Source organism: Pseudophryne corroboree, chromosome 5, assembly GCF_028390025.1.
Source record: "Pseudophryne corroboree isolate aPseCor3 chromosome 5, aPseCor3.hap2, whole genome shotgun sequence".
In the NCBI taxonomy this organism is placed as follows: Eukaryota; Metazoa; Chordata; class Amphibia; order Anura; family Myobatrachidae; genus Pseudophryne; species Pseudophryne corroboree.
Window position 1 is genome coordinate 319177503 of NC_086448.1, and position 27592 is coordinate 319205094.

Below are 27592 nucleotides of genomic sequence, written 5' to 3' on the forward strand. Positions count from 1 at the left end.
GAGTATGGAGGGGGTGGAGGGTTACTAATTTAGATATTTAAATGTGCCTGTCCCTGCTAATGCCCCGTCCATATCCAAGAGTACTTCAGTGACCCCTAGTGGATGAAAAAGAAAGCTATTTTTAACAACTTCTGTATGTTGAGTTCATTGATATGGATAACGTGGACCACAGTTGCCTTCCATGATCAATTAATCTTTTTTAAATTCTTCTTTAATTGTCTTTTTGCCGCTAGGCCTCGCCTCACTGTCACTTCGCTTACTCAGCCATCTAGCTTGGTGCAGCCTTTTGGCTGAATCTGGCTGAAAACAATTTTGTGAGCTGTGAGGTGGTTAAGAGTGAGTGGGAATTACTGGAAATTACTGTTACTAAAGGTTAATAATACTGTAAGAACAAAAAAAAATACCCAAATTATGTGATTTAGCCTTTTTTTTTTTTCCTTTTTTTTTTTTAAAAATGCAAAACCAGTTATAGGAATTTTACAAAACCAGACGACGAATTAGAAGCTAAACCATAACCAGCAAAACTGGTCAAGTGCACATCTCCAGCATTTACCTAAGTGCCATTAATTGCTCATTCAATTTCAGACTGCATAAAAATACTCTCCCACAATCTCCCTTATAACCATATGATCATTTGTGTTACATCCCCTCACATTTTTTTTCTTATGCTATCCTTCCGAGTTATTATTACATTTCGCAGCACATATAGAAAGAATATCTGTTTCTGTATCTCATGTATTGTGACTGCAATTCCGGAGTCAATGAGGACTAGGGTGCCCTATTGTCACACTAATAATACATTTTATTTATATAGTACTTTTCTCCCGTAGGACTCAAAATCGCTTTACAGACATCAGAAACATGGCACATTGTACAGGGAATTGGTATCGCAGAAAATAGAATAACACACAGAAACCTATATTACAGGGTATGTGCAGACAATTTTAGGTACTACCTTCCACGGGTCATATTCCACTCACAAAAGGTTACCAGGCTAGGCAGTTATCTAGGACGCCCTACATAGGATTACCGTGGGTTGTATACAGATGTAGCCACCTTTATCTTGACTGGCTGAGGCGTTTGTCCCGATCGAGCATACGCAGCGTACCGGGGCGTAGGGAGGCGCGCCTAGTCACAGAGAGGCGTACCTAATCGCACGGAGGCAGACAGAGCGTTTGGCGTTACATTTACGTGTAATACCTGCGATCATCCACCAGATGTCGCTTTTTACAATCACCACTGCGCATGCGTGTGGTCTCCCGTAAAATACAATACTGAAATATATAATAAGGACTACTTTACTAAGGCATCTCATTACGCTGCATACAGTAAATACTCATTACGCTGCATTATTTAATACAGTAAATACTCTTTATGCTTATTTAATACAGTATATACGGTACAGACGCAAATAGTACATCATACAGTATATGATCCATCTACAGTACTTTATGAATATGTGAGCGTCCAAGTCCCGCAGACAAAACATAAAACCAGTAGTGTACACTGTCGCAAATGGACGTGTTAGAAGTTCACTATTGCCTCTTGAGATTAGGAATTTTGTACAGTATGTTATGGTCCTAATCCCATAGCCATTACAGCATAATCAAAACCAATGGATTTATTCATCTGTCTGCGGCGAAGTGGTGAAGTGTTCCGCTTCCTAGACTCAGAGTCCCAGGTTAGATTCCTAAAGTACGACTGCATGTTAGTTTTTTCCAGACACTTTATTATTATTTTTTTATTCACATAAACCAGGGCAAAGCTGCAGGAGCGGTTCTACTGTTAAGGTTCTATGCACCGTACAGTACACATACAATTCTGTAGCAGGGCAGACTCAATAGAAATGGATACCACCTATGACTCCTTGCCCCACGGAGGCCCTAGGCTACGCAGCAAGTAACAGTCCAGATTTTGCAGGCTATGGGGCAATGCTGAAGGAGCATCACAATCCCCTAGCTAAAATACACAGGGGCGATAGAGATAAGTGAGGTCTATGCACATTACGGTACACCGGACCCGATCGCATAGCACACTGGCAAAATGGCTGCGCCCCTGAACCCCCACCACGTGGCAGGCAGCGTTCGGATATGGAGTGAGAGATGGCATAAGTTTTGCAGGCTACGGGGCAATGCTGAAGGAGCGTCACAATCCCCTAGCCAAAATACACAGGGGCGATAGAGATAAGTGAGGTCTATGCACATTACGTTACACCGGGCTCGATCGCATAGCAAACTGACAAAACACAAGTTTTACATAAACCAGGCCAAAGCTGCAGGAGAGTTTCTACTGTCAAGGTTCTATGCACCGTATGGTACACATACAATTCTATAGCAGGGCAGACTCAATTGAAATGGCTACCGCCTGTGACTCCTAGCTCCATGGAGGCACTCGGCTATGGAGCAAGTAGCAGCACAGATTTTGCAGGCTACGGGGCAATGCTAAAGGGGCGTCAGAATCCCCCAGCTAAAATACACAGGGGCGATAGGGATAAGCGAGGTCTATGCACATAATGATACACCGGACCCCATCACATCGCAAAGTGACAAAATGTCCGAGGCACGTGAACCCCTGCCTTGTGGCAGCACTCAGCTATGGAGCGAGCAACGGCATAGGTTTTGCAGGCTACGGGATAATGTTGAAGGAGCGTCAGAATCCCCTAGCTAAAATACACAGGGGTGATAGGGATAAGCGAGGTCTATGCACATAACGATACACCACAAAGTTCCCCATGGTTTTGATTATGCCTTTTCTTTGAACACGGTATTTTCCACTGCTTCGCCCTACCCCATCCCACTTTCCCCTTCCCCCCTGGGAGCCTGCAAAGTACATGCAGTAGACATGGAGGGAGTTCCGATCAGGTTACAAGACATGTGCAACAGTATACTACTGTATGTAGGAAAATCCCCCGCCCACTCTGATTTATTTGAAACCTGTGTGCACCCTTCCATTGAATGTATAACAAAGAAAAATAATAATAATAATAATAATAATAATAATAATAAAGTGAATGTTACAGGAACACAAAAAAAAAAGGTTGGAACTTCCTTTCCATTGGTTTTGGTTTATGCCTTAGGAGACTCGGACGCTAATACTTGTATTTCAAAAGCACAGTATTTTCCACCGCCTCTCCCTACCCCCATCGTCCTTCCCCCCTGGGAGCCTGCACAGGTCATGCAGTGGACAGGGAGGGAGTTCAGGTCAGGTACAATACACGAATGCCGACGATCTACAGTACTGTGTTGCTCAGTTAGTTGCGTCGGAATACACTAATTTATACTCATTACCGCTGTGTATTTGTATATAGCAGAATGAATAGCTGCGGCAGATTTACTTTGATTTATGTGAAACCTGTGTGCACCCTTTCATTGAATTTATAACAAAGAAAAATAATAATAAAGTGAATGTCACGGGAACATATATAAAAAATAAAAAAAAAGGTTGGCACTTTGGGACTCAAACCTGGGACTCTCAGCATGGGAGGTGGGAGCCTTCATCGTTAAGTTGGTATGGAAGGGGAGACAATTAGCTACCAGAGGGTACCAACCCCAAGTTTCTGTGACCCCCACAAGGCTCATGGCAAGCGTCGGAACCCATGGTGGGTCTGAATTAACGGGCCCATTATAGTCTATGGGAAAATGGGTCCACTTTGCATACTGATATCTCTGGTTCTGGGTGTCCCAGAGACTCAGGACTGGTACCATACAAAAGAGGAGACTCTTGGCTTTTGGGGCAGACCAACCACTAGTTTATGTGACACTGGAAAGGGAAACGGCAAGCAACCGTGTATCGGGTCCCCTCCAGTTGTCCGCCTAGCTTGCACAGGATGCAGGGTTTCTGGCTAGATAGGAAATACTGTACAGAAATGCTAAGCATGGTAATTTGACATCCAGGAACATAGGGAGGAGTTTTTATCTCTCTCCATTATACTTAGAAAAATTACACTTGCCACTGTACGTTACAAGCGGTTCGTGCTAATTAGTACACTAGTAGAACATACTGTACAGAGATACTGAGTACAGTGATTTGACATACACGAACTTAGGGAGGAGCTTTTATCTCTCTTCATTGTAATCTTTCTAAGTATAATGGAGAGAGATAAAAGCTCCTCCCTAATTTCCTGGGTGCCAAATTACCATCCTTAGTATCTCTGTACTCTATGTTCTACTAGTGTACTAATTAGAACGAACAGATTGTAACGTACAGTGGCAAGTTTAATCCTTCTGGCTAGATAGGAAATACTGTACAGAAATGCTAAGCATGGTAATTTGACATCCAGGAACCATTATACTTAGAAAATTTACACTTGCCACTGTACGTTACAAGCTGTTCGTGCTAATAAGTACACTAGTAGAACATACTGTACAGAGATACTAAGGACGGTGATTTGGCATCTAGGAACTTAGGGAGGAGCTTTTATCTCTCTCCATTATACTTAGAAAGATTACAATGGAGAGAGATTAAAGCTCCTCCCTAAGTTCGTGGCTGCCAAATCACTGTACTTAGTATCTCTGTACAGTATGTTTTATTAGGGTACTAATTAGCACGAACAGCTTGTAACGTACAGTGGCAAGTTTAATCTTTCTCTGTATAATGGAGAGAGATAAAAGCTACTCCCTAAGTTCCTGGTTGCCAAATCACCGTCCTTAGTATCTCTGTATAGTATTTTCTATTAGGGTACTAATTAGCACGAACAGCTAATTAGTACCCTAATAGAACATACTGTACAGAGATACTAAGTACTGTGATTCGGCATCCAGTTAAAAGCTGTTCGTGCTAATTAGTACACTAGTAGAACATACTGTACAGACATACTAAGGACAGTGATTTGGCATCTAGGAACTTAGGGAGGAGCTTTTATCTCTTCATTATACATAGAAAGATTAAACTTGCCACTGTACGTTACAAGCTGTTCGTGCTAATTAGTACACTAGAAGAACATACTGGGGACTCGGACTCATACAGTACTTGCATTTCAAAAGCACGGTATTTTCCACCGCCTCCCGCTAGCCCATCGCCCTTCTCCCCTGGGAGCCTGCACAGGTCATGCAGTAGACAGGGAGCGAGTTATTCACATAAACCAGGGTGAAACTGCAGGAGCGGTTGTACTGTTAAGGTTCTATGCACTATACGGTACACATACAATTCTGTAGCAGGGCAGACTCAATTGAAATGGCTACCGCCTGTGACTCCTTTTCCCATGGAGGCCCTCAGCTATGGAGCAAGTAACAGCACAGATTTTGTAGGTTACGGGGCAATGCTGAAGGAGCGTCAGAATCCCCTAGCTAAAATACACAGGGTCGATAGGGATAAGCGAGGTCTATGCACTTAACGATACCCCAGACCCAATCACATCACAAAGTGACAAAATGTCCAAGGCCCATGAACATCCACTTTGTGTCAGCACTCAGCTATGGAGCGAGTGACAGCATAGGTTTTGCAGGCTACGGGGCAGTGCTGAAGGGGCGTCAGAATCCCCTAGCTAAAATTCACAGGGACGATAGGGTTAAGCGAGGTCTATGCACATAATGCTACAAGGCGGGGGTTCATGTGCCTCCGACATTTTGTCACTTTGTGATGCAATGGGGTCTGGTGTATTGTTATGTGCATAGACCTCGCTTATCCCTATCGACCATGTGTATTTTAGCTAGGGGATTCTGACGCTCCTTCAGCATTGGCCCGTTCTTTGAACACGGTATTTTCCACTGCCTCGCCCTACCCCCCTGGGAGCCTGCACAGTTCATGCAGTAGACAGGTAGGGAGTTCCGATCAGGTTACAAGACAATATTTATGTGAAACCTGTGTGCACCCTTCCATTCAATGTATAACAATGAAAAAAAATAAGAATTTACTCACCGGTAATTCTATTTCTCGTAGTCCGTAGTGGATGCTGGGGACTCCGTAAGGACCATGGGGAATAGACGGCTCCGCAGGAGACTGGGCACATCTAAGAAAGATTTAGGACTATCTGGTGTGCACTGGCTCCTCCCCCTATGACCCTCCTCCAAGCCTCAGTTAGGAACTGTGCCCGGAAGAGCTGAAACAATAAGGAAGGATTTTTGAATCCCAGGTAAGACTCATACCAGCCACACCATATAACACGTGATAGGAACCCCGGTTAACAGTATGAAAACAAATGGAGCCTCTGAAGAGATGGCTCACAACAAAACCCGATTTTTGTAACAATAACTATGTACAGGTATTGCAGACAATCCGCACTTGGGATGGGCGCCCAGCATCCACTACGGACTACGAGAAATAGAATTATCGGTAAGTAAATTCTTATTTTCTCTGACGTCCTAGTGGATGCTGGGGACTCTGTAAGGACCATGGGGATTATACCAAAGCTCCCAAACGGGCGGGAGAGTGCGGATGACTCTGCAGCACCGAATTAGAGAATTCCAGGTCCTCCTCAGCCAGGGTATCAAATTTGTAGAATTTTGCAAACGTGTTTGCCCCCGACCAAGTAGCTGCTCGGCAAAGTTGTAAAGCCGAGACCCCTCGGGCAGCCGCCCAAGATGAGCCCACCTTCCGTGTGGAATGGGCTTTTACAGATTTAAACTGCGGTAAGCCTACCGCAGAATGCGCCAGCTGAATAGTGCTACAAATCCAGCGCGCAATAGACTGCTTAGAAGCAGGAGCACCCAGCTTGGTGGGTGCATACAGGATAAACAGCGAGTCAGTCTTTCTGACTCCAGCCGTCCTGGAAATATAAATTTTTAGGGCCCTGACTACGTCCAGCAACTTGGAATCCTCCAAGTCCCTAGTAGCCGCAGGCACCACAATAGGTTGGTTCAAGTGAAAAGCTGAGACCACCTTTGGGAGAAACTGAGGACGAGTCCTCAATTCTGCCCTATCCATATGGAAAATCAGATAAGGGCTTTTACAAGACAAAGCCGCCAACTCTGAAACCCGCCTGGCCGACGCCAAGGCCAACAGCATGACCACTTTCCACGTGAGATATTTTAAATCCACAGTCTTAAGTGGTTCGAACCAATGTGATTTCAGGAATGCCAAAACCACATTGAGATCCCAAGGTGCCACTGGGGGCACAAAAGGAGGCTGAATATGCAGTACTCCCTTGACAAAAGTCTGAACTTCGGGCAGTGAAGCCAGTTCTTTTTGGAAGAAAATCGACAGAGCCGAAATCTGGACCTTTATGGACCCCAATTTGAGGCCCAACGTCACCCCTGCTTGCCGGTGATAATGTCTTGCGGTGACATCCTTCCTGGCTTTGATCAGGGTAGGGATGACTTCCTCCGGAATACCCTTTTCCTTCAGGATCTGGTGTTCAACCGCCATGCCGTCAAACGCAGCCGCGGTAAGTCTTGGAACAGACAGGGTCCCTGCTGCAGCAGGTCTTGTCTGAGCGGCAGAGGCCAAGGGTCCTCTGTAAGCATCTCTTGAAGTTCCGGGTACCAAGCTCTTCTTGGCCAATCCGGAACCACGAGTATGGTTTTCACTCCTCGCCTTCTTATTATTCTCAGTACCTTGGGTATGAGAGGTAGAGGAGGAAACACATAAACCGACTGGTACACCCATGGTGTCACTAGAGCGTCCACCGCTATCGCCTGAGGGTCTCTTGACCGGGCGCAATATCTTTTCAACTTCTTGTTGAGGCGGGACGCCATCATGTCTACCTGTGGTTTTTCCCACCGGTTGACCAGCATTTGGAAGACTTCTGGATGAAGTCCCCATTCTCCCGGGTGGAGGTCGTGCCTGCTGAGGAAGTCAGCTTCCCAGTTGTCCACTCCCGGAATGAACACTGCTGTCAGTGCTAACACATGATTCTCTGCCCATCTGAGAATCCTTGTGGCTTCTGCCATCGCCATCCTGCTTCTCGTGCCGCCCTGTCTGTTTACATGGGCGACCGCCGTGATGTTGTCTGACTGGATCAGTACCGGCTGGTTTTGAAGCAGGGGTCTTGCCTGGCTTAGGGCATTGTAAATGGCCCTTAGCTCCAGGATATTTATGTGAAGAGAAATCTCCTGATTTGACCACAGTCCTTGGAAAGTTCTTCCCTTTGTGACTGCCCCCCAGCCCCGAAGGCTGGCATCCGTGGTCACCAGGACCCAGTCCTGTATTCCGAATCTGCGGCCATCTAGTAGATGAGCCCTCTGCAGCCACCACAGCAGCGACACCCTGGTTCTGGCCGATAGGGTTATCCGCTGTTGCATCTGGAGATGGGACCCGGACCATTTGTCCAACAGGTCCCACTGGAACGTCCTTGCGTGGAACCTTCCGAATGGAACTGCTTCGTACGAAGCTACCATTTTTCCCAGGACTCGTGTGCATTGATGTACCGACACTTTTCCTGGTTTTAGGATGTCTCTGACCAGAGATGACAATTCCTCGGCTTTTTCCAGTGGAAGAAACACTCTTTTCTGGTCTGTGTCCAGAATCATTCCCAGGAACAGAAGACGTGTTGTCGGGACCAGCTGTGACTTTGTAATGTTTAGAATCCAGCCGTGCTGTTGTAGCACTTCCTGAGAAAGTGCCACCCCCACTATCAACTGTTCTTTGGACCTCGCCTTTATCAGGAGATCGTCCAAGTACGGGATAATTAAAACTCCCTTCTTGCGAAGGAGTATCATCATTTCGGCCATTACCTTGGTAAAGACCCTCGGTGCCGTGGATAACCCGAACGGCAGCGTCTGGAACTGATAGTGACAGTCCTGTACCACAAATCTGAGGTACTCCTGGTGCGGAGGGTAAATGGGGACATGCAGGTACGCATCCTTGATGTCCAGGGATACCATGTAATCCCCCTCCTCCAGGCTCGCAATAACCGCCCTGAGCGATTCCATCTTGAACTTGAACCTTTTGATATAAGTGTTCAAAGTTTTTAAATTTAAGATGGGTCTCACCGAACCGTCCGGGTTCGGTACCACAAACATTGTGTAGTAGTAACCCTTTCCTTGCTGAAGGAGGGGTACCTTGACGATCACTTTCTGTGAATACAGTTTTTGAATAGCCACCAACACTGCCTCCCTGACAGAGGGAGTTGCCGGCAAGGCAGATTTTAGGAAACGGCGGGGGGAAACGTCTCGAATTCCAACCTGTACCCCTGAGATACTACTTGAAGGACCCAGGGATCCACTTGTGAGAGAGCCCACTGTGTGCTGAAAAACCTGAGACGTGCCCCCACCGTTCCCGATTCCGCCTGAGCAGCCCCAGCGTCATGCTGTGGACTTACCGGACGCAGGGGAGGACTTCTGCTCCTGGGAACTAGCTGTGTGCTGCAGCTTTTTCCCCCTTCCTCTGCCCCTCGGCAGAAAGGATGCCTGTGGCAAAAAAGTCGATTTCCCAGCAGTAGCTGTGGAAACTAGGTCTGAAAGACCTTCCCCAAAAAGTTCCACCCCTTTATAGGGTAAAACTTCCATGTGCCGCTTGGAGTCGGCATCACCTGACCATTGCCTAGTCCATAACCCCCGTCTGGCGGCAATGGACATAGCGCTTATTTTTGATGCCAGCCGGCAAATATCCCTCTGTGCATCACGCATGTTTAAGACCGCGTCTTTTATATGGTCAATCGTTAGCAAAATATTGTCCCTATCCATGGTATCAATGTTTTCCGACAGGGAGTTTGACCACGCAGCAGCAGCACTGCACATCCAAGCTGATGCAATAGCGGGTCTCAATATAATGCCAGTGTGTGTGTATATATAGCTTTTAGGGTACTTTCCAGCTTTCTATCAGCAGGTTCTTTTAGAGTGGCCGTATCCGGAGACGGTAGTGCCACCTTCTTTGATAAGCGTGTCAATGCTTTATCTACCCTAGGGGGTGTTTCCCAGCGTGACCTATCCTCTGGCGGGAAAGGGTACGCAGCCATTAACCGTTTAGAAATGATCAATTTCTTATCTGGGGAAGTCCACGCTTCCTCACACACCTCATTTAATTCGTCAGATGCAGGAAAAACTACTGGTAGTTTTTTCTCACCAAACATAATACCCTTTTTTGTGGTACCTGGGGTATCATCAGAAATGTGTAAAACATTTTTCATAGCCTCAATCATATAACGGGTGGATCTATTGGAGGGTGCACTCGTCTCATCATCGTCGACACTGGAGTCGGTATCCGTGTCGACATCTGTATCTGTCATCTGAGGTAGCGGGCGTTTTATAGCCCCTGATGACATTTGAGACGCTTGGACAGGCACAAGCTGAGTAGCCGGCTGTCCTATGTCGTCAAACCTTTTATGTAAGGAGCTGACACTGTCACGTAATTCCTTCCATAAGTCCATCCACACTGGTGTCGACCCCGCAGGGGGTGACATCACATTCACAGGCATTTGCTCCGCCTCCACATCATTATCCTCAGCATACATGTCGACACAGCAGTACCGACACACAGCAGACACACAGGGAATGCTCTTACAGAGGACAGGACCCCACAAAGCCCTTTGGGGAGACAGAGGGAGAGTATGCCAGCACACACCAGGGCGCTATATAACACAGGGATATCACTATACAGAGTGTTTTCCCCTATAGCTGCCTATAATATATATATACTGCGCCTAAATTGTGCCCCCCCTCTCTTTTTTACCCTTTCTGTAGTGCAGGACTGCAGGGGAGAGCCAGGGAGCTTCCTTCCAGCGAAGCTGTGAGGGAATAATGGCGCCAGTGTGCTGAGGGAGTTGGCTCCGCCCCTTTTTCGGCTGGCTTTCTCCCGCTATTTTATCGTTTCTGGCAGGGGTTAATATACACCTATATAGCCTCTGGGGCTATATATGGTGTTAGTTTTGCCAGCCAAGGTGTTATTATTGCTGCTCAGGGCGCCCCCCCCCCAGCGCCCTGCACCCATCAGTGACCGCAGTGTGTGGTGTGCATGAGGAGCAATGGCGCACAGCTGCAGTGCTGTGCGCTACCTTGGAGAAGACAGAAGTCTTCAGCCGCCGATTTTCCGGACCACCTTCTTGTTTCTGGCTCTGTAAGGGGGACGGCGGCGCGGCTCCGGGAACGGACGACGAGGTCGGGTCCTGTGTTCGATCCCTCTGGAGCTAATGGTGTCCAGTAGCCTAAGAAGCCCAAGCTACCACCACTTAGGTAGGTTCGCTTCTTCTCCCCTTAGTCCCTCGTTGCAGTGAGCCTGTTGCCAGCAGGTCTCACTGAAAATAAAAAACCTAAACTATACTTTCTTCTAGGAGCTCAGGAGAGCCCCTAAGTGTGCATCCAGCTCAGCCGGGCACAGAAATCTAACTGAGGCTTGGAGGAGGGTCATAGGGGGAGGAGCCAGTGCACACCAGATAGTCCTAAATCTTTCTTAGATGTGCCCAGTCTCCTGCGGAGCCGTCTATTCCCCATGGTCCTTACGGAGTCCCCAGCATCCACTAGGACGTCAGAGAAAATATAATAAAGTGAATGTCACAGGAACTCAGACACGGCATACTGTACATGTATTTCAAAAGCACAGTGTTATGCATTGTACATACCTTCTTTTACACAATTAGTTGCGTCTCCATACACAATCTTGCGTCTGCATACACAAGTGTTCTAACATATTCGTTTGTGTCTGTATAAACTATTTATTTATATTGAGAACTCTCACCGTCTGACCATTGGTCACCATCTATTAACATTACAGTCGTCACTGACCATTTGCCAGAGCTGTAGATCAATCCGTCCCTATACGATCGAAAGTACTGGATTAGTGAAGCATTAGCCACCCAGTGGTGGTGATGTGTAATGCATGCTGAGTACCTAGAATCGCTTCAACGCGCCTGCCTGTGATTAAACTCAGCAAGCTAAGCTATCGTCTCAGCGTGACTAAACGTCCGTCTAGGCGGAGAATCGGTCAAGATAAAGGTGGCTACATCTGTAAGTTACTACTAGAAGAGAGGATACAAAATGGGTGGTTGCAGCATACTAACGCTCAGAGTATGGTCTCATCATAACAGACAGGTCCATGCATTTTTCAACTTATCCACTATCACCAAGTAGTAAATACCGAAAACCATGTGTCCCAATACCAGTAGCTTATAAAGTGCTGCAGAACATTATTCATGACATTAAAAATCCGCACTGGAATAAAAATTAGGAGGAATGTAGTATTATATGAATAGGCAAAACCTATTTACACACTAAGGAATGTCAGAAATTCCTGTGGTTTAAAAATGTTTCAAAGGATCAAATTATATACATGTATAAAAAAAAAACACAAGTTTGCATTTGAAGCATCAGACACCTTTAACTGGGCCAACAATGAAAGCTTAAAGAACCACTATGCTAAGTGGGTATAAGCTCAGGCTTAGTGGGTGGGAATAAGGGTTATTTAAAGTAAAAACAGCTTGTGTTAAATTACAGTATGCATAAATCTAGAACAGGGGTCCCCAATATTTTCCATTATGAGGTTTCCCAAACATGCTGCACACAATTTAATGCCCATCTGCTGCACAAAAACTTCTCTCACATGCAGAATACTAGAATATGCACATTACCATACATATATGTAACCACTAAAAATAGTTTGTATTAGTCTCTCTTTTCTTGCTAAATATATTTACAAGTTGGATTGCATAAGTACGGCTAGTGCATTCCTATCTGTGGCCTTGAAGTGAAGGCCATAGTAAAGGTGCAAGTATTACCGAAACGAACATGCAAAAGTATGGTGGGTAGGCGAAGGAAATGGTTCCGATGTAAAATAAATGAGCTAATCCAGATAAGACAGGCTCTTCCATTTAACAGTCGGCCAGCATGAGAATCACTTAGGAGGGGAGTAATCATTATGAGAGCTTTTAAAATGTAATTTAGATTTGAAAGATAGTTATAAATAAGACCATTTTAAATCCTATCTATTTGGAAGGAAAGAGGTAGAAGCTGGAAACAGTCATGTAAGAAAACCAGTGTTTTCAAGATGGATTAAACTTGGAAACACTACTCATTTTTTCAGTTGTGATCTTTTTTCCATAGACTCCACATGCCACACCGTAGCAAGTTTTTAGTTAATGAAAGGAGGTTGTGTCTCATCGCCCTTGCGGCTAATTGAATTGACCCCTAAAATAGTCATACAAATTTCCTTTTATACACAATACGTAGTTCTAATCAATACATACTGGAACAGCCATGCAATGCAATTAGACTGGTTTAGTATATTTTGAGAAGATTCACCATATCAACATTCATAATGTCAACACGAGACTGTCAACATTGTCATAATGTTGAGATACTTGACATGTAGACATTGACCACATCGACTTTCATGTAAAAACTGATTAAATGATGATAAAACGTCCTTGGTGGTCTAGTTGTGGCTTACATGGTATGGTGAATAAGCAGTGTCTTTCCGGACTGGTGATGACTTCCAGCAGATCCTTTGTTGCTTCCGACAGATTATATGATTAGCACTAACCCTAAACCTCCGCCCGCTACCTAACCCTAACGTTGACATTTCAAATGTTGCACTTTGCCTGTCGACATCATAACTGTCAACCTAATGACTACATCCCTACTGGGACAACAAAGCAGTTTTACCTAATGTATAGGTTTTACATACTTACTTTCCTGAGAATATCTTTCAACAGCAAGTGATCAAGGAGGAGTTTGCCAGAATATACAAGTCTCTGATCCTTGGTTAACTAAAGAGAAAATAAAAAATAATCACAGAATGGTCATAGCAAGTGGTCACTAACTTACTAATGTTCAAAAATAAAAAATGGTCTAAGGCTGGATACACATTAGTCCAGTGATGGCTAACCTTGACACTCCAGCTGTTGTTGAACTACACATCCCAGCATGCCCTGCTACAGTTTTGCTATTTGGCCTTGCTAAAACTGATGCAGGGCATGCTGGGATGTGTAGTTCAACAACAGCTGGAGTGTCAAGGTTAGCCATCACTGCATTAGACAATATGTCATCTGATATTGTGGATCGGAGCGACATATCAGCCATATCCTGTAATGTGTATGGATGTCCGCGCACTCCTGCCTGCCTTTGGGCTCATCACATCTGCTGTGCTGCATGGCAGCTGATAATACCTTACAGCTGAAGGCTGCCATAAAGATAAATTGCATGGTCACACAATAGATCATTCTGTGTGTATGGGCAACGGATGTATCTTTACATCAGTCAAGTTGGCCGGCATCAGAGTCATCCTATTGTGCATCCAAGCCTATAGCTGTACAAAAACATATGCCAATAATAACTCACTTATTTGACATGTAGTGGAAGAGGGTGAACAGTACAGTCTTGCCCTTCTAATGTAACAGTTTAAAAAAGGTTCCCTGAATACTACTATAGCACTGTGATCTGCCTGTTATGGAACTCTAGCTCTATCGGTGTGAGACCCCTAGAGCCAGCGTGAGGGTCTTCCACCTATAACAGCCCCCCGCCGTTCCCTTAGTGCTCGATATGCGCACCAGTACTTAGGTTGCCACCCGGACATAAACCTCAAGCAGTAGGGCAGGCCTGGCCAACCTGTGGCTCTCCAGATGTAGTGAAACTACACATCCCAGCATGCCCTGCCACAGTTTTAGCATTCCTAATAGCAAAACTGTGGCAAGGCATGATGGGACTTGTAGTTTTACAACAGCTGGAGAGCCACAGGTTGGCCAGGCCTGCAGTAGGGGCTCATACAATAGGCTAGAGACCACTGGTAGTAAACTGGATTATCACAAACAGGAACACCAAGGGTCAAGGTAAGAACTAGATCAGAATCTCAGCCTGAACAGAGGAGGCCCAATGAAGTGGAATACAGGCACTTTGCAGGTGACTTGTAAATATAAATACAGATGGTCTATGGACACCGTGTAGATGATACACTCTGACAGCAGAAACACAGCAATGGCAGGCACACACTGGGTTAACAACAGGTTAACACACTGGGACTGGAGGTGGACACAGACAGGGCAAGGACTTGAACTCGACCAGGCAATAAATCCGGCAGAGTATCAACAGAACAGGCAAGGTCTGCAGACAGAGTCCAATAGCCTATACAGGCAGGCACAAGCTATAACCGGCACAGAGCACTGGGCTGACTAGCTTGTAAAAGAACACTGACCAATGGGGAAAGCCAGTCTAACTGTGTTTAATTACAAAACTGTGTGCAGCTGCAGTGCTGCACATACAGTCCAGCGTCTCCTGTAACTATGAGAAAGTCGCCCCGAGTCTTGGCTGCTGGGTACCCAAAGGGGATCGCCAGGCGGAAGTACTATGATGTCCCAGTTGCTTAGCGACGACTGGGACCAGTCACAGGGACAAGCCATGGCAGCAGCTTGTACCACTCCCTAACTTTAATGATGAACTTCAATCAAGGTAAATATTACAATCAAAACATAATTATTGCTGTGTGGTTTTCTTCTTATTTCTCACTTAAGCCCTCGCAAAATAGTTCTTACATAAGCTCTGACTGACTTGTATAAAAGCAAAAATGCAACTTTTTCTTTTTAAACCTTAGTCTGGGAAATGCAAAGTTCAAGATGACTTACAGTAACTAGTTTTCATTCTAAAATTTCAATTTTGACTTTGTGATTTCCCTTGAACTCCCTTGGAGCCCAGAACCAACAATTTTGACTATATTTACTTGCAATTTTTACTATATGTACTTGCGTTTTCAATTATGTGCGATTTTGGCTACGGACGATTTTGACAGCTCATTTGAATATTGTGATGATATTTCAGGAGGCCATAGATTTGTATCGCAAGCTAATATCGGTCACCACTGGAAACACGTGCGATATGCACTAGATTGTACACAATACAGTGAACATTGCCATGCCTGAACAGCACAAAGTAGGGGTAATAAATACCCATCAGGGGAGCTCTGTACCATCAATGGTGGAAACAAACATTGATTATCCACCATTCATGGCAAAACAATCTAATATTGGTGTTTAACCATCGATGGTCAATGGCCAACCCTACTGTAAGAACCACTGCAACTTAAAGCATACCATCCAACAATCAATAAATAACTCAGGACAAATTGGGCCTAGTCTTTGTAAATTATGCCCAGTTCGAACCAAACTGCACTAATTTCTTTTAAGCCCACAGATTCTGTACAAATTAGGTATATAGAACCTGTGCATACTACTCACCGGTTTGCTGGGATAAACTTTTGAGAGATGAGTCTTTAATTTCTCCACTGTCCAGTCTAGGAAGCAATTAATGGTTTGGTCATCATATTTCTGATTGGGAGCTTTAATGACCAGGGTCACAGGGTTGTCCACCATGGCTTGATCCATGGCAAGCTGAAAAAGATTTCCAGGCCAGGACTATGGGTAAAAACCCAGCGCTTCAACAAAGTGGAAAGATCACATCACACCTGTGTTTTGGTCACATCGCTTCGGGTTTTCATGCGCTTGACAATTTAGAGCAATAAAAGTATAAGACTGTAGCACAGGCTGTGCAATAACGGGGCACCAGGGCAGTGTAATGCTGCCCATTCAGAGAGCTATCCAAGGACTTAGCAGTAGAACCTAAGAAAAGGAAAATAATGTATATTTTACTTTTAACACTGCAACTTTAGAGCAAATACATCTTCAGCTTCATACACACAAACTACAGTGCACAATGAATTTTTGCATGGATTTCAATGAGTTAATCTTAAACACAAAGTAAGATATCATGTATGCAGAGATGTAATACTTGCCCTGATGGCTATTATGGTCCATCACCATATTCATTGTTTACACTCATCAAATAAAGATAGGTATATGCCCCACCTCTGGGAACATACCAATGAGGAACTGAGATTTAAGGATAAGGGTTATGGATGCACATTGGTACTTTTTTAAACAGACTTGATGAGTGGCAAATGGATACTAGGTAAGGGAAGAGTCGCACAGACACCTATTTACGTTTAATATTTTTTGTGTGTAATGTATGTCCTTTCCCTTATATTCAATAGTATAGGTATATACCTTTTATCTATTGGGAGGTGCTCCAAGGAATAGCGTAAGTATAGAAACTCAAAGGAAGAAAGAAGATTCCCTGTAGTGGGCACACTCGGACTAGTATACTTTCTTAAAGTCAAATATCTATTATGATAGATGACCACAGATTCTAAAATATAGCTTTTAATATAATCTCTAAAACATGAGCGAAATATAGTGCATGTGAATTAAATTGTGAATAATTGTGAAAAAAATTAATAAAGTGAATTAAAAAGCTTAGCCACTGTAATTATGTATTTCTTCACTGTCTCCAATGTTTTAAACAGTGTTTCAGTATTTGTAACAATATTAGTTGCCAGGTATCTTGCAATGATACATTTGTATCTGGGAGTGAACAGCTCCAACATGTAATTTAATAGTACCACCACTATTGTAATTTTAACTCCGTGTTTCCAGTGTGCGCATCACTGACTAAAATACACTGTATTATTTTATTGTTAATGGTGGGCCATGATATCAAAGTGCATACTATGAATATATATATTTTATAAATTTGCTGCTTGGGGGATTGATGTCCCTGTGCTACTGTCCTAGATGATTAGCTATATAGTGACTTGTGTATATGGATTCTCTCCTTAAGCTGCCCTTATTACTGTCTAACAGAAAAATTCACGAACAGTTGGGGCTTATTCTCATTCTCTTCACATATTATGTGTGTGTATCATTGATAGTACTCTTTTCTGTATGGCTGTGAGTCGTATTTATAATTCATATATCTACATCAATTGAACATGGTATATTGTGGAATTTTTATCGTGCATTCACCATACAGCCAATGTTTATTTTCAATAATGGTTATTTCTTTGATATCGTAATAAAGATACTCAGTTCTACTTGACATCAATTGTACACGCATGTGGTATATTGTAGAATTTTTATCCTGCATTCACCATACAGCTAATATTTATCATTGATAGTAGAACAATTATTTATTTGATATCATAATAGGAGGTGCTCATTTGACAATCACCCATATATATTATTCACATATCAATCGTACACACATATGTAGTGTTTTGTTTCCTTATGTCACATTTATCATACAGTATTTGTTCATAATAGGACAGTTGTTTATTCAGTGTTGTGTATAGCACATATATTTTCCTTATTTCTGATGACGCATAATGCACTACATACAGGTGCAACCACAATGTAGCCGGGACCACAATATATCCCCTCAATGTTTTGCCGCTCATGCATTAGGTGTTAGTTTTACGGGGCCGGCACACTGGGATCTTGTACTAAGAAACCCCAGTGCGGCAATACCCTCGGCTCCCTCACGCAGTGTGTATCAGCGGGAAGCCGCTGACTGAGGCTCTCCCGTGTGAGACCACCCGCGTGGCTAGGTGTACTGTATGGCGGCCGTCTCCCGTACGGTGTGCACACAGTAGGACCCGCGGCGGCAGCAACTACAATTAAAGGCACAAATATTTAATTAAAAGAGCACCCTTGCTAGGCAGGCAACATAAATTGAGCAGTGGCTAAGCTAAGTATTAAAAGGACACATAGTAAGTGCGTCCGATCCCCTATAGAGTTTTAGAGATTATATTAAAAGTTATATTTTAGAACCTGTGGTCATCTATCATAATAGATATTTGACTTAAGAACGTATACTAGTCCGAGTGTGCCCACTACAGGGAATCTTCTTTCTTCCTTTGAGTTTCTATGAGTGGCAAATGGAGAAAGAAGTAGAGCCTGGGGCCATTCAAACCACTGAGAACCATGGGAAACAAAACATCTATTTACCTCCATTTAACAATGCTTCCTTTACATGGAAACCATACACCTCAACTCACACAATCATCTGGTAGTCCAAACCTAAATAGGCCTCTAGAGAATGTGCTATTGAAGGAAAAAGGTAGAAATGGGATTTTACAGCCATCACAAAAATCATTCATAGGAGGGAATTCAATTAAATGCACTAATCACAAGCCCTGGCAGTGAGTGCCCGGCACTTAAGTCGGGAGATGCAGGTTACTGCACCTAAAGAATGATGTTTAGCCATGGTAATAAGCATTCTCAGACTTAAGTGTCAGGTGTGATGCTGTTAGAATGGGCGGTAAGCCTGCAATTCACATCACAGCATTAGTTTGGTCAGATATCTGCTCGCACCTATTCAATAGCGCATTTCATTGAATTCCCCCCCAAAATGAGGAATATAGCATTTTCTTTAATGTTACAGTGGCTATTTGCAACTGGTTATATGGATTTGTCCTTCAGAAGGCAACATCTGGTGCATAGCAACAAGCAACATCAGAAGAACATCCCATGATGTTGAACCCTGGCTACATGACTCCACTCAGCCATTCAGAAGACAGCAATATTAAGCCCCTTTCACATCTCCAATGCCAGATCCCACCCGGGAATTGGAAACGGGTCCTTCCCGGGATGGGACAAGGCATTGTACCCTAAGATCTGGCTTCCCAACCCGGCAATATGGGGGGTCGGGTTGCCATTGTGGTGGGGTGGGGCGGAGCCAGCATCGAGGGTGGCGCTGGGAGATGAGCTTATTTCCGTGCCGCCTCTCCCTATGTAGTGAACAGGTCCCATCGACCCGGCAAGCCATTCACACTACCACTGAACGAGTATTCAACCTGGGAATAACCCTTTTAATAACCCGGGTTGAATTACCGGGTCAGGCAACCCGGGAATTCTCCATGGGCCCTATCACATCGCACAGTGACCCTTGAATATACCGGATCGATACTGGGTTATTTGTGTGATATGAAAGGGGTATAAGAGAGCTTGAGCAAGCTCTATACAAAGGAACCGCCTGATGCATAGTGAGCTCCTATGAGCGATCTTGTCTTTATGTGTTGCTATGAGAAAATTCTTTGAACGCGTTTGCAGTTTTGTGTTACTTAAGTTTATTTCTATCACCTTTCAGCTATACTTTACACTGTACTATACTTTACTTAGAAGAGCAAAATTCATGTTTCTGTGGCGAGAGAAGACCAAGCACCAGGAACACTTACCACATGCTGGAAAATGGTTAAAACAATTGCATTTAATATGAGTTTACCAATACAGCATAACAAAAGAAAATAGTGCTAAAATTTGAAATATGGCATTCTAACTTCAGAACACAATGGTTGTACGAGGTTATAATTCATTAACCTAATTTTAAACGGGCTCTGCAAGTGTTGTTTGGTGGATGAAAAGCACATCAGCAGTAGATTGGTGAAAACATGCCCTGAAACTAATAACCATAAAACTAAACAATTAGAGACATTCAGTTTTAGGAGTGGAGGTGCTCTATGTTGGCAAGTAACACAGAAATAGACCAAACAAACAATGGGCAGAATATGCGCTACAGTACATGGCCAAAAGGTGTGTAGTACGGTATGCCGGCGCTCGGGCTCCTGGCGACCAGCATACCGGCGCCGGGAGCCCGACCGCCAGCATACCGACAGCATGGCGAGCGCTAAGGAGCCCCTTGCGGGCACGGTGGCACGCTACGCGCGCCACACTATTAGATTATTTATTTTATGGACCCTCACGAGGGAGAATAGCTGTCGGTATGCCGGGTGTCGGGATTCCGGCGCTGGTATAATGTGCGCCGGGATCCCGACATTCGGCATACTGAAGACCATCCGGCCAAAAGTATATGTACATTTGAACATTACACACACAGTATATGCGGTTGTTGAACATTTAATTCCAAAACCACAAACATTAATATGGAGTTGGTCCCACCGTTACTAGTCTTTACTCTTCAGGTATGGCTTACCACTAGAATTTGGAACATGGCAGCTGGGATTCAAATCCATTCAGCCACAAAAGTCAGTGAGGTCACTGTTGTTATGTGAGAAGCCCAAGCTCACAGATGGCACTCTAGTTCATCCCAAGGATGTTTAATGCGGTTGAAAACTGGGTTCTGAGCTGGACAGTCAAGTTCTTCCGCATTAACTCGGCAAATCACTTAACAATAAATCCGCTGATATTTGTCATTGCACATGGTAATCTGAAGCTTTTGGGGTATATTTACTAAGGTGTGAATTTTTTAGAAGCCCGATGTTGCCCATAGCAACCAATCAGATTCCACTTAACATTTATGTAGCTGCTTCTAGAAGATAATGGAATCTGATTGGTTGTTATGGGCAACATCTCCACTTCTAAAAAAAAAATCACAACTTAGTAAATATACTCCTTTGTGTGGCTACTCGATCACAGAAACCAACCCCATAAAGCTCCAGAGGAATAGTCCTTGTGCTGATGTTGCTTCCAGATGTACTAGTTTTAAGCCTGGTAGTGAGTAAATCTATAGGGGGAATTCAATTGCCGGCGAAAAAGATGCAAACTGCCATTGCTGCAGCGTTTAATAGCCGGCAACGGCACCTCTTCTAACACCATTCACCTGCCGGATGAATGCCAGATTCCCATAAAAGTGCTCACTGTCCTATGGGGCAGCAAACCCTTTTGTGAGGGACCGTACTGCCGTTCAGTGCGGCTATTGTTGCACTGATTCGCCGGCAATTAAATTCACCCCTCAATCTCTAAAGATGGTGATCGCACCAAGTTTATGTAGTTGTATCACAAGATGTGCCTAATACAAGGTTTCAAAGACATAATCACTTTGTATTATTTACCTCCCATGGGGTGCTACTCCAAGACAAGTCAGTATACATGAAAAAAAGATTGCTGAAAGTAGTCGTTAAATGGGGTGCACAAAAATTCTGTTGTCGAAAATAGGATTTTAATACCTACCGGTAAATCCTTTTCTCTTAGTCCGTAGAGGATGCTGGGGACTCCAAAAGGACCATGGGGTATAGACGGGATCCGCAGGAGACATGGGCACTTTAAGACTTTAAATGGGTGTGAACTGGCTCCTCCCTCTATGCCCCTCCTCCAGACTCCAGTTATAGGAACTGTGCCCAGGGAGACGGACATTTCGAGGAAAAGGATTTTTGTTAACTAAGGGTGAGACACATACCAGCTCACACCACAACATACCATACAACATGGCTTTTAAGGAAAATACCAGTTAACAGCATGAACCAAAATCAGCAACAGGCTGAACATAACCGAAACACAACCTTTGTGTAACAAAAACAATGACTATCAACAAGTGCTGCAGATAGAGTCCGCACTGGGACGGGCGCCCAGCATCGTTTACGGACTAAGAGAAAAGGATTTACTGGTAGGTATTAAAATCCTATTTTCTCCTACGTCCTAGAGGATGCTGGGGACTCCAAAAGGACCATGGGGTTTATACCAAAGCTCCAGACCGGGCGGGAGAGTGCGAAAGACTCTGCAGCACCGATTGAGCAAACATGAGGTCCTCATCAGGCAGGGTATCAAACTTGTAGAACTTAGCAAAAAAGTGTTTGTACCCGACCAAGTAGCTGCTCGGCAAAGTTGAACCGCCGAGACTGTTTGGGCAGCCGCCCAAGATGCGCCCACCTTCCTGGTAGAATGGGCCCTCAACGACTTCGGTAACGGCAGTCCAGCCGTAGAATGAGCATGCCGAATCGGATTACAGATCCAGCTTGCAATAGTCTGCTTAATAGCAGGAGCCCCAATTTTGTTGGGAGCACACAGGACAAACAGAGCTTCAGTTTTCCTAATACGAGCCGTTCTGGCGACATAAATTTTCAAAGCTCTGACTACATTGAGAGACTTTGAATCAGCCAAGGCTTCAGTAGCCACAGGCATCACAATAGCTTGGTTCATGTGAAACGAAGAAACCACCTTTGGCAGAAATTGTGGACGCTAATTCCGACACCTGCCTTGCGGACGCCAAGGCCAAAAGCATGACCACTTTCCAAGTGAGAAATTTCAACTCAACCTCCTGTAAAGGTTCAAACCAACGTGACTGAAGGAACTGTAACACCACGTTAAGGTCCCACGGTGCCACTGGGGGCACAAATGGAGGTTGGATGTGCAGCACACCTTTCACGAAAGTCTGAACCTCTGGAAGAGAGGCCAATTCTTTTTGAAAGAAAACTGATAAGGCCGAAATCTGCACTTTAATGGAGCCTAACTTTAGGCCTGCATCCACGCCTGCTTGCAAAAAATAAAAATAAAAATAAAAAAAGGAGAAAACGACCCAGCTGAAATTCTTCCGTAGGAGCCTTTTTGGATTCACACCAAGACACATTTTCTCCAAATACGGTGATAATGCTTCACCGTTACTTCCTTTCTAGCTTTAAGTAGAGTGGGGATGACTTCACCAGGAATACCCTTTCGAGCTAGGATTTGGCTTTCAACCGCCACGCCGTCAAACTCAACCGCGGTAAGTCTTGGAACACACACGGCCCTTGCTATAACAGGTCCTCTCTTAGAGGAAGAGGCCAGGGATCTCCTATGAGTAATTCCTGAAGATCCGGATACCAGGCCCTCCGTGGCCAATCTGGAACCACGAGTATCGCCTGAACCCTTGTTCTTCTTATGATCCTTAACACCTTTGGAATGAGTGGAAGTGGAGGGAATACATATACCGAATGAAACACCCACGGTGCCACCTGGGCGTCCACTGCACTGGCTTGAGGGTCCCTTGACCTGGAACAATATCTCTGAAGCTTCTTGTTGAGGCGAGATGCCATCATGTCGGAATTCCCCAATGACTTGTCACTTCTGCAAAGACCTCTTGATGAAGACCCCACTCTCCTGGATGGAGATCGTGTCTGCTGAGGAAGTCTGCTTCCCAGTTGTCCACGCCTGAAATGAAGACCGCTGACAGAGCGCTTGCATGTTTTTCTGCCCAGGGGAGAACTTTTGTGGCCTCCGCCATCGCCGCTCTGCTCTTTGTTCCCCTCTGGCGGTTTATGTACGCCACTGCTGTTATGTTGTCCGACTGAATCAGGACGGGCAGACCGCAAAGATGTTCCGCTTGCAGAAGGCCGTTGTAAATGGCCCTTAATTCCAGAATGCTTATGTGCAGACAAGCTTCCTGGCTTGACCATTTTCCCTGGAAATTTTCCCCATGTGTGACCGCTCCCCAGCCTCGGAGACTTGCATCCGTGGTCACCAGGACCCAATCCTGGATCCCGAACCTGCATCCCTCTAGGAGGTGAGAACTTTGAGCCACCACAGGAGAGATACTCTGGTCCTGGAAGATAGGCTTATTTTCCGGTGCATGTGTAGGGGAGACCCGGACCACTTGTCCAACAGGTCCCACTGAAACACCCTGGCATGGAACCTGCCAAACGGAATGGCCTCGTAGGCTGCCACCATCTTCCCCAGCACCCGAGTGCATTGATGAATCGACACGCTTGCCGGTTTCAGAATCTCCTTGACCATGTTCTGGATTTCCTGAGCTTTTTCCACTGAGAGAAACACTCTGTAGTTCCGTGTCCAGGATCATGCCCAAGAATGACAGCCGTGTTGTCGGAACCAACTGTGACTTTGGCAAATTTAGGAGCCAACCATGTTGTTGCAGGACTGTCTGGGAGAGCGCAAAGTTTCTTAGTAACTGCTCCTTTGATCTCGCCTTTATCAGGAGATCATCCAAGTACGGGATAATTGTGACACCCTGCTTGCGCAGGAGCACCATTATTTCCGCCATTACTTTGGTGAAAACCCTCGGAGGCGTGGAAAGACCAAACGGCAACATCTGAAATTGGTAATGACAATCCTGAACAGCAAACCTCAGGTAAGCTTGATGTGGAGGATATATTGGTACATGTAAGTAGGCATCTTTTATGTCGACCGACGCCATAAAATCCCCCCCTTCCAGACTGGAGATCACTGCTCGGAGAGATTCCATCTTGAATTTGAATCTTTTCAGATATAAATTGAGGGATTTTAAGTTCAGAATCGGTCTGACCGAGCCATCCGGCTTTGGGACCACGAATAGGCTCGAATAAAAGCCTTCTCCCTGTTGTGACGGGGGTACCGTGACAATGACTTGCTGTTGACACAGCTTTTGTATCGCAGCGCACACTACTTCCCTTTCCGGAAGAGAAACTGGCAAGGCTGATTTGAAAAATTGGTGGGGGGGGCATGTCTTGAAACTCCAGCTTGTACCCTTGGGACACTATTTCTAACACCCAAGGATCCAGGTCCAAATGAACCCAGACCTGACTGAAGAGTCGGAGACGTGCCCCCACCGGTGCGGACTCCTGTAGAGGAGCCCCAGTGTCATGCGGTGGACTTGGCAGAAGCCGGGGAGGATTTCTGCTCTTGGGAACCTGCCACAGCAGGTGACCTTTTTCCCCTTTCCTCTACCCTTAGAGGCAAGGAAGGACGACCCTCTTCCTTTTTTGTATTTATTGGCCCGAAAGGACTGCATCTGACAGTGGGGCGTCTTTTTCTGTTGTGCAGGGACATAAGGTAGAAATGATGACTTACCCGCGGTAGCCGTAGATACCAGGTCAGCGAGGCAGTCACCAAATAAGACACCACCTTTATACGGGAGAGACTCCATAGCTTTCTTAGGGTCAGCATCAGCATTCCATTGACGATTCCACAGTGCTCTCCTGGCCGAGACTGCCATGGCATTGGCCCTATATCCCTCGCAGCAACCTTCAGGTAGGCTGCAGCGTCCCCGATATAACCGAGAGTCAAAATAATGCTCTCTCTATCCAGGGTATCTATGTCAGATGCCAAGTTATCTGCCCACTTTCCAATAGCGCTACTCACCCATGCCGACGCAACGGCAGGTCTGAGCAGCGTACCCGTAGTGACAAATGGATTTTAGGATAGTTTCCTGCTTACGATCCGCAGAGTCCTTTAGGGAAGCCGTGTCAGGAGACGGAAGCGCCACCTTTTTGGACAGACGTGACAGAGCCTTGTCCACATTGGGGGTTGACTCCCACTTATCCCTGTCCTCAGAGGGGAATGGATACGCCATCAGAAATCTTTTGGGAATCTAACTTTTTGTCAGGAGTTTCCCAAGCCTTTTCAAAAAGAGTGTTCAGCTCATGAGAGGGGGAAACGTTACCTCAGGTTTTTTCCCTTTAAACAAACAGACCCTTGTATCAGAAATAGTAGGGACTTCTGTGATATGCAATATGTCTTTAATTGCCACAATCATGTACTGAATACTCTTAGCCAGTTTAGGATTCAATCTGGCCTCACTATAATAAACACTGGAATCAGAGTCCATGTCGGTATCTGTATCTGTTAACTGGGTAAATGAACGCTTTTGTGACCCCGAGGGGGTCTGGACCTGCGACAAGGCGTCCTCCATGGATTTTCTCCATGTTTGAGTCTGAGAATCAGGTTTATCCAGCCTTTTAGTCAATAACGCCACATTTGCATTCAACGTACTCAACATATCTACCCAATCAGCCATCGGCGGTGCCGACAGGGTCACTCCCAGCGCTTTTTCTATCCCACTCAAACTTCCTCCGGGGAGGAACACTTTGCATTATCGTAATCGACACTGGAGTCAGACTCCGTGTCGATATCAGTGTCTATTATTTTGGATAGTGATCATTGAGAGACTCTGAAGGTCTCTGCGACATAGGGACAGACATGGGTAGATTCCCTGTCTGTTCTCTAATCTTTTGTGCAATAAATTTACCTTAGCACTTAATTACACATATCCAAACAGGTGTCGGCGTTGTCGACGGAGACACCCTCTCACACACATATTTGCTCCATCTCCTCCTTAGGGGAGCCTTTTACCTCAGACATGTCGACACACACGTACCGACACGCACAATCACACTGGCTATAGGGGACAGACCCACAGGAAAGCCTGTTAGAGAAACACAGAGGGAGTTTACCAGCTCACAACCCAGCGCCTATCCCGGTATGGAGACCTTATATACACTGCCTCAGACCGTTTAGCGCTTTTTATATAACAATAGCACCAAATTACTGTGGCCCCCCCCCCCTCAGTTTTGCACCCTGTTACTTGCACAGAAGTGTGGAGGTCAGGGCCAGCGTCTAAAGCTCCTGTGGAGAGAAAATGGTGCTGGTTAGAGCTGTGAGGGCTAAGCCACACCCCCTCACCGGCGCGCTTCAGTCCCGCTCAGATTCAAATTTATTATACTGGCGGGGGCTATATTTAGTGCCTAGGCACTTCAAATATATCTTTGGCCAGTGCTCACTCCAGTATTCATGCTGCCCAGGGCGCCCCCCCTGCACCCTGCTAGTGCCGCCGTCTGCGTGTGGGGGCATGGCGCGCAGCGCGACCGCTGCGCGGTACCTCAATACTGAAGTCTTCTGCCGTCACTGAAGTCTTCGTATCTTCATAATACTCACCCGGCTTCTTTCTTCTGGCTTTCTGTGAGGGGGGTGACGGCGCGGCTCCGGGAACGAGCAGCTAGGCGCACCAAGTGATCGGACCCTCTGGAGCTAATGGTGTCCAGTAGCCTAAGAAGCAGAGCCTTTGAACGCACAGAAGTAGGTCTGCTTCTCTCCCCTCAGTCCCACGGTGCAGGGAGCCTGTTGCCAGATGTGCTCCCTGAACATAAAAAACCTAAAAGTCTTTTTACGGAGAAACTCAGGAGAGTTCCCCTGTGAGTGTCCAGTCTCTCTGGGCACAGAATCTAACTGAGGTCTGGAGGAGGGGCATAGAGGGAGGGGCCAGTTCACACCCATTTAAAGTCTTAAAGTGCCCATGTCTCCTGCGGATCCAGTCTATACCCCATGGTCCTTTTGGAGTCCCCAGCATCCTCTAGGACGTAGGAGAAAATATAAATTACTTCTTCAGTAAGTGGTTCGTGAAGCGGGGGAGAGAAAGTGTAATTTGCCTCTTTTATGAAGCGATAACAAGGTTGCAGATGCTGAACATAAGGGCTGCATGTTATG

The 27592-nt window shown here is 45.4% G+C and overlaps 1 protein-coding gene across 3 annotated transcripts in view; it reads right to left on the reverse strand.

Moving 5' to 3' along the window:
• HERPUD2 (HERPUD family member 2) overlaps window positions 1-27592 on the reverse strand; it is a 159165-nt gene that overhangs the window by 118055 nt on the left and 13518 nt on the right. For all 3 annotated transcript variants that reach the window (XM_063922499.1, XM_063922496.1, XM_063922498.1), the window contains exons 2-3: window positions 16031-16411; window positions 13496-13573 (exon numbers count right to left, since the gene is read on the reverse strand). In XM_063922499.1, the coding sequence (XP_063778569.1) occupies window positions 13496-13573; window positions 16031-16177 (225 nt within the window). In that variant the 5' untranslated portion in view covers window positions 16178-16411. The remainder of the gene's footprint in view (window positions 1-13495; window positions 13574-16030; window positions 16412-27592) is intronic.